The 11,517-nt window shown below is 58.4% G+C and overlaps 1 protein-coding gene across 5 annotated transcripts in view; it reads right to left on the bottom strand.

Moving 5' to 3' along the window:
- Positions 1-717: 717 nt before the first annotated feature.
- PEX16 (peroxisomal biogenesis factor 16) overlaps positions 718-11,517 on the bottom strand; it is a 12,048-nt gene continuing 1,248 nt past the window's right edge. Inside the window, exons 1-12 of one of the 5 annotated variants that reach the window (XM_006092012.3) lie at positions 6,994-7,256; positions 6,190-6,421; positions 5,952-5,987; positions 5,072-5,148; positions 4,594-4,727; positions 4,357-4,457; positions 3,616-3,696; positions 3,330-3,482; positions 3,156-3,228; positions 2,916-3,035; positions 1,469-1,533; positions 718-866 (exon numbers count right to left, since the gene is read on the bottom strand). In XM_006092012.3, coding sequence (XP_006092074.2) covers positions 808-866; positions 1,469-1,533; positions 2,916-3,035; positions 3,156-3,228; positions 3,330-3,482; positions 3,616-3,696; positions 4,357-4,457; positions 4,594-4,727; positions 5,072-5,148; positions 5,952-5,987; positions 6,190-6,301 — 1,011 coding nt within the window. In that variant the 5' untranslated portion in view covers positions 6,302-6,421; positions 6,994-7,256 and the 3' untranslated portion in view covers positions 718-807. Of the gene's footprint in view, positions 867-1,468; positions 1,534-2,915; positions 3,036-3,155; positions 3,483-3,615; positions 3,697-4,356; positions 4,458-4,593; positions 4,728-5,071; positions 5,149-5,951; positions 5,988-6,189; positions 6,871-6,993; positions 7,261-11,517 lie in introns of those variants that run through there. The other 4 variants (XM_014458612.2, XM_023756676.1, XM_023756677.1 and 1 more) reach the window with 4 other exon arrangements.

Here is an 11,517-nt window from a genome sequence, read left to right as displayed (position 1 = left end):
ATACCAAGGCAGACCGAGTTCTCGGAACCTAAGGGACCACCTCTGGCTAGAAACCAGCAGCACAGTGTGGTCTGTTTACAGGGAAAAGGGGGCAGGGCAGGGGGGCAGGAAAGGGAAAGACCAGGCAGAACCTACACCCAACTCCCCCCAGAGCTGCTCAGGCTGCTGTTCTTTCCAGCCCAGTGTCAACCCCAGTGCTGGCTGGTGCCCGGCATTCTTTTCCCAAAGGAGAAAAGCCTTCTGCTCTCGACTAGGAGTTCAGGGCTTGAGGTGCCACACTGCACTGCACTGGGCCACCACTCCCCAGGCTCCCTCACAGAGGCTGGCGAGCAGCAGGGCCCTGCAGGGGGAAGGGGCAGACAGTGGCTCTGGCCGGAAGACAGGCAGGCAGCTGTCATCACTGCCTGGGTTCAGCCTTGTCACCAGGGACCAGTGAGACAGGCAGTTTACTCCCGCAGCTGCCATGACAAGCAGCTCCCCGTGCTCGAGGTTCAGTGCCAGCTTTCTGTGGCTGAGGAACCTGGGTCCCAGTCCTAGCAGAGGCTGCTTGGTCCAGCGATGAGGTACAGCTGCAGCGGCTCCACCACTGGAAGGTGCAGTCAAAGTTGAGAAGGTGTTAGAGGGCTGTGGTGGCGCCCAGGGCTGAGCACAGAGCCTGGCCAGGGTGGGAGTGCCAGGCGCCCCAGGCTGCGGGCAGGGAGAGGCCACAGACTTGGATACTGCCAGAGTCAGTTTTATTAGGGCCCAGGGGACCGAAGGGCCGAGGCTCCCCCTGCCCCTCCCTATGCCCCACTCCCGGGATGTCTGTTAGCCCCAACTGTAGAAATAAATTTTCTGCCAGGCAGGTAAGTAATCCATGAGTGGTTCTGCAATGAGAGAGAGAGAACACACAAGTTGAGGACTGAGGGCCAGACTCCGGGCTCTGCTCTGCCCAGGTTCCTGTCAGCCACTGTTGCTCAAGTACAGCTGTTCACATCTACGCGGCCTGGAGACTGACCCTCACCTCTTCACCCCTGGGAGGCAGAAAAGCAGCGATCTTTGTCTCCATTTACATGCTCACGCTCAGAAGCCACCCAGTGTGTCAGCTGTACAGACGCTGCCAGCCCAGCCCAGTGGCTCTCTGCTGAGGTGGAATCTGCAAGCAGCCCAGTGGGCTTCAATCTCGCCAGCGTGTGTCCACCCAGAGTCTCATGTCACTCCAGGACATGGAGGCAGGGAAAAGGCTGATGGCTGATAAGGTCTAACTCCTCCCACGCCAGACCCTCCTTCCAGCTGCCCAAGGCGCTACAGACCAGCCCGGCCTGGCCCAAGTCCAGGAGCTCTTCCCCACCTAAGGTGACCTCCCGCCCCCTCTCTGGTGGTGGCCAGAATCAAATTACAAGGAGACAAAGAGAAAACAGTCAGGGGGACAGGGCCATGCATGAGATCCACAACACACTGTAAGAGTCACACCCCGCCCCATGCTTACTTGTCACCAGGCCAACGCCCGGGACGTGGTCTGCCAGCAGCTGGAGCAGGAAGAGGATCCTGGCCCTGCAAGGAGATAAACAGGGAGCAGGCTGAGTGGGGTGTCCGGGTCCCTGCAAATGAGGATGCTAAAACGCTTTCACCGACCACCTGACTGCAGGCAGTGCGCCAGGAGACAGAAAGTAACTATGGGGCAAGGACAGACCCCCGTACAAAGGACGAGACCTCGGGCATAGCTCCCAGCCATGGGCCTGGGATGCCCATGGCTCCAGAGAGACCCTACTGTTTCTGTGACAATAGGAAAAGGGGAAGAAAAACTGTGCCTTCCCAGACTGCACCCTGCTCCTGTCCTCGGGGGAAACAAGGAATTTCTCTGACTGGCTTCTAGAGCCTTCTCAGTCTGAGCACTGCTCTGAGGGTGCCAGGCTGATCAGCTCAGCGGACAGCGAGCCAAGCTGGAGCCTGGGAAGCCACCTCTGCAATTACTGTTTCAAAATGCCTGTCGAGAGACTGGGGCTGTGATGTTCCCTCTGTACAGTGCAGGCAATTGGTGGGGGGAGGTCATGAGGCTCCTGTGAGCCTCTCGAATATGGAAGAGGGTTTGGCTTTAGTGCCTTGTGAGCTTTCAAACTTATCTGAAAGCAGAACCTGCCAGACAGTTCTCCTCACGGAGGTGATAATAAACATGACATAAACGTGCTTTCTACCTTCTCAGAAAAAGACAGAAGTTGCACGGTCATAATATGAAGTACAGGAAGCGGTGTACTTTTTAAAACCTACAGAGGGGCCCCGGGAACCTCCTGCTATTCACACCCCAACTGCTATACAGGGACCCTCCTCAGATTCGGTCGGACCAGGCCCTTGGGAGACTTGGCCCTGGGCACCACACCGTCCTCCCCCCTGGCCCCGCGGGCCTCCCTGTGTCCGGATGAGGCTGAGAGCTCTGGACCCTCACAGGTGACAAAGTGGGGCAAGGCAAGGGTCAGGCCAAGAGAGAACTTGGATGTGGGCATCGATGTTTTTAACTCTCTATCTCTCTCCCTTCCTCTCTGTAAAAAATCAATAAAATATATTAAAAAAAAAAAAAAGAAGTGGGGATAATCCAAACTACTTGACAGGATGTGCAAGTGACCTGGAGGGTGTGGCAAGCCCAAGCCACCACCATCCCTGGGCACGGTCCTCTGTGTCTCCTGCCAACAACTGCTTAAGCTCCTGCACCCATGGGCTGGTGGTCCCTAGAGCTCGGAGAGCAGGTCTAGGCTGGATCCAATAAGTGAACAAGTGACCACATCCCAGGACAGCACACAGCAGGTGCTCAGTGAACCTGGGATGGGGAAGAGGGAGGGAGGAAGGCGTGAACGAGGGTTGGGACACTGGTATCCCACTTCCTGCCTCTCTCCCTTGCTGAGGGTGGGCCCGCCATTCGCCATGCGCTGTAGGGCCCTTACTCGGAGAAGCGGTCATAGAATGGGGAGCGCAGCAGGTAGTAGAGCAGCAGGATGGTCCGACGCCGCAGCTCCAGCCGCTCCCTCCGGGTCAGGCCCTTCCTGTCACTCAGGAGGCTCAGACTGGGGAGATGAGGGAACATAGTTAGGACCAGCAACAGGAAGAATAGGGGCACCTGCACAAAGGCCTGTAGCACAAAGCCTGGAGGAGGGAGTGGAGACCCCAGACAGGCCCAGGCTCACCTGGTCACATCCACGACACCAGATAGGAGCCAGGGTTTCCACGACCGCTGCCCCCATAGACCCAGGCTGAGCACTGATGGCCAAGGCGTCAAGGATGTCTCCAGCACGGGGCCCGCCCTGCTCACTGCCGTCAATCCCTACCCCCAAGCGGCGGCGGCCCCATGCAAAGGATACAATGCAGCAGGGGCCGGGCAATATACAAGGACTCTGCGATGGTCTCCTGCAGCCCCAGCGGAGTGGGGGTGACGCTCAGCTCCTCCTGGTGCTGCTGTTGCCGTCTCTCCTGCTGCTGGGGGGCTCCCCAGTGCCTTGAGTGCAGGGACGGAGCTAGAACACAAGGGCAGATGAGAAGCCAGGCCCAGGCTGGGCATGGGGAGGGCGGGTGGTGATGAGAACCAGGCCCTCGGGCCCATGATGACTCAGCACTGAGATGCCGAGTCCAGCTACGTCTTACACTTACTGTTCTGGAGCGTCCGCACCACTCTGTGTGACCGCTTCCCCACGTATGACTGCTCCTGGCCGCTCCCGCTGTGCTCACCATCTAGCAGGGACAGACAGAAGGCCACACTGTTAGAGGGACATGCTTCCAGCAGAGCCTGCGAAGAGTATGTGTGCAGTGAACGAAGGCTCGTGGGCTAAGGGGAGAATGGATGAGCCTGTGCGAAGGCAGCAGCTGAGGCAAGGACACTGAAGCAGGGAGAACCCAACCACATCTGCAGAAGCCACAGCACTAGAGGGGCTTATCTTCTTCATCCTTGGCTTTCAACATGATCTAGAGGAGAAGCAAAGAACTGCCTCCACTCAAGGCCAGGAGAATGAGGCTCAGAGCCCAATAGGTGATGGGCCCACAGCTCTGAAGGGACAGATCTGCTGGGTGTCCTGCCTCATGAGCTTGGCGTTCTGAATACGGAGGCAGGCCCAGAGACGAGGTTGGCAGGATCCCCATCTCCTGCTGATGCCCTGTCCCCTCGTCATGCAGCCCACAGAAAAGGATGAGGACTCTCATGTCAGAAGTCCTGTGTTCAAGTTCTGATTCTGTCCCAACCTAATTTCTCTCTTCTCTGTAAAATGCAGGGTGATGAGAACAAATGAGTTGACGGGGACAGATGTGTTCCATTAATGGACAAGATTCATTGGGTCAGCTCTAAATCCACAGAGTAGTCCCATGTTCACTCCACCCCAGCGTGGGGAAGCAGCTTACCCGGGGGCTGTGCCTGGGTCTCCCTGTCCAGTGGAACGATGGGGGGTGAGGTCTGGAGGCCAGCCTTGAACCAGATGAGCAGGAACATTCGCAGTACTGCCCTGGATTGGGAGTATGGCAGGGCTGGGGGGGAGGTGACTAGCCGGCAGGGGTGCAGAGGTGTGCTGTTGAACCCCATCTGTACAGCTGGCCTCGGTTACCCCCACCCAGGGCCTGCCCTCCACAGTCCCAACATACTTGGCCAGCTGGATGAGGGCAATGACGAGCCAACGGCCCACTTCACCCCACACCTTGGCGGCCCCCATCTCCATGAACACCTCCACACACTCCAGCACGCTCAGCCATGTTAACAGCTTCTGCTGGGACAGCGACTGCAAGAACCCCAGGCCAAGAGATCAAGGGATACTCCCTCTTCCCAAGCCTCCCCCAGGGCACTCCTCTGACAGGAGGTGGATTTTCCCCTTTCCACATGTGAAGGTCTGAGTTCTCCACCTGGGACAGGCTACTCCATGATTCTAAAACAGTCTCTTCACCTGAAATGGGGACATTGACCCCTGGACACTTCACCCCATGAGATGACTCGAGGCTCAAATGGACAGAGGCAGGTCTCGTATTCTATGAGACCATCGCATGTGCTATGCACACAGGTTGGTTGTTACCATTTCTTTCCTGAGTCCCCATGCTTCCCGCCCTCAGTTCCTGGCAGAATTCTCACCACAGGCAGCTTTTTCCGAAGCTCCTTGCGCAGGATCCCGTCATTGAGCAGCACGAGCAGGTTCGAGGCAGAGTACACTGAGGGGTAGAGTGTGGGCTTGAGGGGCTGGCTCTGCAGCCTCCACCTCCTCACCTTTTCCCCAGAGCTGCCTGGATCACCTATCACCTGCTGTGCTCAGCCACCCACAGACTATGTGGAAACCAACCTGCCTCCCTGCCCACTTCTTCAGAGCTCCACACTCCCCAATAGGATCTCGTGTGGCAGGCGGAACAAGAAAGGATGGTTTGATCTCAGGGACAAACCAACCCAGAACTGCCCCCTGTGCTCCAAATAGCCACAGATGTGTGGTTTCACCTCCTGGCCTCTGCTTTCTCTGCAGCCTGTCCCTGAAAGCCCATTCCCTCTCCACCTTTCAAAACCCAGCTCTTGCTTTCAGCACCATCACCTCCAGGACTCACTGGGCAAACACTACAGAGGCAGTCAGTCTGGGGATCCTGGGATCTGGGAAACCTGGATTTGAATCCTGCTTCTGGGATCATCAGAGGCTGTTCTCTAACCTCACTGAACTTCTGTTCCCTTAACTGGACACTGAGGACAACAGCACTGACCTTATATGACTGTCGGGAGGATTAACTGGGCAAAGGCAAGGAAAGCCCTTGGTCCAGCCGCCTGACCGGTCAAGGAGCCCAGGTTTGTCTTTCAGCTACGGGGACACGAGGGCCCAGGAGAGTGGCTGCTGGGCCTTTGTGCGAGTCGGTCACAGCACAGGATGACCTAACGGGAAGCCTGGGACTGGGACTTGGGGAGGTCCCCCTCTGGGAGGCACTCGGGGCCCTCCCGCCCCCCACTCCGCACCCCAACCCCCCTGAGCCCGGCTCACCCAGCTCTGACAGCTCGTGCGAATCGGCGAAGCGACCTGAGAAGGCACAGAAGGAGGCTCTGTGAGCGCTGTCCCACCCTGCGGGCTTGGGTCCCTGGATGTCCCCTCCCTACGCCCCACGGGAACCTGGAAGGAACTTCTCGAGCACAGGGATCACTACCCCGGCTCCTCCGGGAAGGGGACCCGTGGGGTCAGAGGTCAGAGCCTCAAAGGGATGGGTCAAAGGTCGGGGTGGCACCTGCCAGCAGGTAACTGAAGCCCCGCACTGCCGTCTCCAGCTGGGCCGTGGCGGCCGGGTGACGAGTCACGTACTCCTGGTAGCGGAGGCCCAGGAGCCGCAGCTTCTCCATCCTGCCCTGGGACCGACAGACCCACTGACTGCCTGCCAGTGGTGGCGGCGCCTGGCTTCCTGTGCCCTCCTTCCTGCTTCCGGTGCTAGGCCCGCCTCTCCGTTGCTTAACTTCCGCGGTCTGGAAGGGCGGTGACGTGAGGGCCATTGAACCACAGATCACCCATCTTTTTACATTGCCTCCCCCAAAGGTAGCGCCTAGCAACCGAGAGCCTAATCCCGCCCTCCTTGCTCCTTCAGGTCATTGGATAACACAATCTCCGCCCTCCCCCCCCCTCCCGGCAGCTCAACAAAGTCGGGACCGGCTTTTCCGCCTCCCCGGTTGGCTGTCCTTGCGCATGCGCAGTGCCAGCTCCGGGCGGTCTGGGCCTCACGTTCTAGAGGGGCCTAGAGTCTTTCCAATAGAACCCCGAGAGGCTCGAACGGGGGGACCGGGTGTTAAAGGGCTGGGAGGTCGCGCGCGAAAAGGAGCCTCCATCAGACTTGAGGGGGCGCCGGGAGAGTCTAATATAGTCGGAGTGTGTCTCGGCAGGCGCGCGTGTCGCCAATTTCATCGTCTCCCGTGGAGTGCTAGGGAAACGGAGGCAGCGATGGATCCTGCACCCCACGCAGGCTCCCTCCCCCGGACAGCACCGTCAGTGCCCTGCTTCGGACCAAGCTCCCGCAAGGGCTTTGCCCACCAAGAGCGCGCACCTGCACGCCCACCTCCGTGGAGAAACCCTGGCCCGAGCTTCGGCTCTCGGCTGGCGAGTTTCCCTTCTCTGGACCTCGGATTTCTCCATCTGTAAAATGGTTTGAGGGCAGACGTGGTCCGCTTTCGGTCCTCGACGCACCTCCCGGAGCTCAGCTGCTCCGTAAGCGATGGGGGCAAATCCTGGGGATCCCTTCCCAGTTGCCTCCTGGAAAGGGGCAGCGCCCGGAGAAGAGTGGCCGGAGGCGCGAGTAACAAACGCTCTGGCGGGGCAGCTGCCGATTGGCTGTGGAGAAGGGGGCGGGGCTGCTGGCAGGTGTGGTACCTGAGAATAGTGATACGTCATTTTACCCAATCCCCTGCACCAGATACCATCTCCAGGTGAGGGATGTAGTAGTGTGCCAGGCGGCCGGGGAGGAGCCTGAGCCCAGGCCGGGCGCTGCTCCCACTCATCCCAGCCCTGCTGTGCCTGCTGCCGCTCAGTAGCGCAGTAGCACTGCCACGGAGGCGGGAGAGACTCCCACCACTGCAGCTGCGCCTTCCAGCTGTGAGCCCTGCGTCTGGGGCCCAATTGTCAGCTGAGCAGTGCTCCAGCTGTGGGAGAGCACTGACCACCAGGGGGCAGCTCCTGTGTTGAGCATCTGCCCCCTGGTGGTCACTGTGCTCAGAGTGACCGGTCGACAGTTTGTTGGGTTGTTCAGTCGTTTGGTCCCTTAGGCTTTTATAGAGAGAGATATCCTTGAAATGTCTGGGTAACTTGTAACTTCCCTTTTTCTGGACCCCTTGGGGCACAACCTAATGTGCCTGGGCACCAGAGGTTTCCCCGCTTTGCTTTCTCCCATTTGCTCTATCACCAGTGGATTTCATGTAACCCACCTACGTCTCCCCCTTTGATTGCAATGTGTAAAAATAGATAAAAACCGCCATTCTCCAGAGCACTATCCCAATCCATTGAGACACTGCTTCCCGGCAGTTGTCGACAGTTTGGCTCAAATAAACTCACAAAAATTCTTTACGGGTTTGAATGTTCTTACGTTAACATTACTCAGACCAAGGAATGAAGACCCAAGGGGATGTGTCCATTGCTCTCCGGAGAGGCAAAGGCCTTGGAGAATACAGGAGATGGGCGTGGGCACCACTAGCACAATTTCTCACCACCTCCTGAATGTCCGGCTCACTCACTCAGCTCTTCTTAGCAACCTTGCCACGTTGCTAGGAACTCCTTTCCACAGATGGGGTATAAGAGGCCCAAGGAGGGGGAAGGACTGGTCCCAGATCCCACAGAATGGCATTGGCCAAAAGGACAACAATGTAGGTTTCTCGTGGCAGTGCTCTCTCTCCTATGGCTCACAGCCCCACAAGAGCCATTGGTTATGAGCCAAGTTAGCAACGGGCATTAAATTAAGACCAGGGCTCAGGGCATTTGGTGTAGGACTCTTTTTCCCTTCCTCCCTGTACCTTACCATCGTAATGAATTTGTTCCCCAAACCTCACCAGTGGGTACACCTCCAATCCCACCTTCTGTGGCTGTGGAAGAGTCTGGAGGGAGAGTGTGTGATCCTGTGCTTCTGGAAAGGAGAGAGGCATGGAAAATAGAGGGGCAGCCTCCTCCAGACAGAATATGAGGGGTTCTTAGGCTTGAGCCTGTTTCTCTTGCCTCCCTCGGTCATAGGCGGCGGGAGCAGCACCATTATGTCTGTTGGGGGAGAGGGGTCAGACCAAACCTGGGGTCAGCAACTTCAGTACTTGGGTTCTGGCTAGGAAAGAATTCAGAGTCCAGACCCAAACTGTAAGAGAACAATTATTGGGTAAATTAAAGAGGTAGAAAAAGTGATTTCTAAAAGAAATGGGCTTAGGAAACGAGTTATGGAGGAAAAGGAAGGGCCCTTGGAGCTTGGGAGTGGAAGCTAATGGTAATGTGCCTGGGAAAGGGAAAGGGAAAGGCATGGATGTGCTCCCAGGAGGGATAGCGCACTGGGCCCTCTGTCCTAAGGGTTTTAAGGGCAGATATTTTAGGGGAGGTCTCAGTAAAAGATCTTAGAATATTCAGTAGCTTTCCAGGTGTGTCCATTCAGGGTTGTAGTCTCCATTGATTGATTGGCTGGCACCGGGAAGGGGGGGCGGGTCATTATTCAATGCAGCTGGTCAGCCATGGCTGGTTTTATTGCTTGTCTGAACCTGGAGCTGAAATACAACTTAAGACCTAAGTGTTATCTCTAGGGAGGAAAGGTCAGGGGATTCCAACCTTGACCAGTGATATGCTAGGAGAGGAAAGGTCACCCTGGGGGCAAGGTCCCGCTCTACAATTGATTGACTATTGCTAGGCACCTGGGGCTTTCCACCCTGAAGATCTTCTATACCTGGCCCACTGTCCTTGCTCTGCTTATGTCAGTCTAACTGCCTACAACACCTCTGTACCACTGGGAGGGGATCCTGGACCCAGCCAGGTTGACTGTAGGAGGGCTGCCTGAATTTCCTCTCCAGATTCTGGGCCTAATTAGGTCCCAGAGACAAAGAGTGGCTGTGTGCTGGCGGCGCCCAGGGCAGCTCCGCCCTGCTGGGCCACTGCCTGGATTTGATCACCTTGCTGGGTTGGAAGGGCCTCTGGGCAGGTTGGGCCAGGTCTCCCCTCCTTAACTCTGCCCTGAGCCACAGAGGACCAACAGGTACAGATAAAGACACAGGCCCAGAGAGTGGGTCGCACAGCAAAGTGCTGGGCAAACCCGGTCTCAGGTCTAGAAGACCAGCATACAGTCCTTGATATGTTCATACCAGTCTCCCTTTCCCTCCACACCCCAGAGAACCTCCTGGAGGCCCAGCAGGCATCTCAGCACCTCAGTTTCCCCTGAATGGTGAGGTTGAGCGAGGGGTGGGGCCAGCACTGTGAGTGACCACAGTCCCTTTCAATCCCAGGTGCTGACCCAGCTCCCCCCACAAACTCCCTTGCCAGGCCCTGACTGTGTACCCTACTTGCTCCCTCACATTTAACCCCCACAGAGAGTCGATTGAGGGTCTTGCAGAGGGATTCACCCACTCCCCACCCAGCTCCAGGCTGGAGATGAGAGTCAGAGGGGCTGGAGGCTCAAAGCTCCAGATGCCTGGGTGGCCCCTGCAACCCCTCATCTCCCAATTCCCAGATCTACAAGGAGCTGCCATCAATCTCCATGACAACCATTGCCGCTGGCCTCCAAAGGCCCAAAGACCCCCATCTCCCAGAGAGAGGCATCCTGGCCTCTCAGAGGAGACTTGAGGGTCTCAGGCTGGGATGCTTTGTTACAGCTTTTTGGGGACTTGGGACCTCCCAGGCCCTCACTTTTTAGAGCTGGATGTTGGGCTAAAAGACCTAGACTGGGCCCTTTTCCAGGCCAGGGAGAGGCCCAGTGGGTCCCATCCACTTTCAGCACCACTTACTGAGTACGCGGTCCGTGCCAGGCTCTGCTTGGGTGCTGGGGACCCAGACCCTTGAGCAGACACCAGCTATGGGAGAGGCAGGTTATCTACATATCAACACGGCCCAATCTCAAGAGGTCCCAGAGACAAGGTAAGTCTAGGAAGAAAGTAAATCTAGGGATGTGGGAGGAGGGGCAGGCCTTGTGAGAATCTGGCAGAATCCAGGCAGAAGGAACTTCAAGGGCAAGTCCTGGGGCAGGAAGCCCTCAGGGAGGAGCAGCAGGGACCCGCCTGCAGGGTGGCGCCTGGGGAAGAAGGCCCGGTGTTCTAACAGGTCACTTTAAATCTCGGGGAGGAGAGCGCCCGCGTCCCAGGGCTCGTGTGGGGGTGACTGCGGTGAAGCTTGTGGAACCACAGCACAGAGCAGTCACCCGCGGCTGTGGTTCGTGGTCCATAGCGTCCCCCCTCCTTCTCCCCTCCCCAATCAGGGCAGAGCCCAGGCTGGTGCCTGCAGTGGGGTGCGGGGTGGGGAGCAGAGGAGGAGACCCAGGCGGGCGCCCGCACAAGCCCCTCATCCAGGCAAGAGCCGGGGAATCCAGGCCCCGCGTCGCTGAGGTCTCTCGCCAGTTCCTGGGCAAGAGGCCACCCTCCCGAGGCCGTTTTGTCCCAGCCCCCACCGGGCTTGGCCGGGCCACCTGGTCTGAGCCGGAGGTGGTGGTGGTGGGGGGTGCGGGGATGGAGCGCAAAGATCCGGGAGGAGAGAGGGACTCAGGTGCTCCCTGGCTCCAGGGCACAGCTCGGCCGGCCCCGCCTCCAGTCCCCGGAGCAGGTGTCCCCGCCTCCTGTTCCCGGAGCAGGTGCCCCTGACCCAGGGCCGGCATTCCAGCCTCCCTCCTCCGGCAGCCCCTTTCCTGCCGGGCCGGGTCAAGGCCCCACCCCCACGCGAGGTGAAGGGGAGGAGGTGGGGCCCCAGAGCAGCCCAGAAGGGGATGGGCTCAGAGCAGGTACCTGGGACTGAGCCTTCCCCGGCGGCGGCCCCCCACTTCCTCCAGTCTATGGGGGTGTGGGGGGGCAGGCTTCCTGGGTTCCTGCCCCGCTGGCGGTGGGGGGCGGGGCCAGGGCTCCCTGCCTCTGGG

This window comes from Myotis lucifugus, unplaced genomic scaffold, assembly GCF_000147115.1.
Source record: "Myotis lucifugus unplaced genomic scaffold, Myoluc2.0 scaffold_97, whole genome shotgun sequence".
Classification (NCBI taxonomy): Eukaryota; Metazoa; Chordata; class Mammalia; order Chiroptera; family Vespertilionidae; genus Myotis; species Myotis lucifugus.
This window is presented reverse-complemented; position numbering and strand designations above follow the sequence as displayed.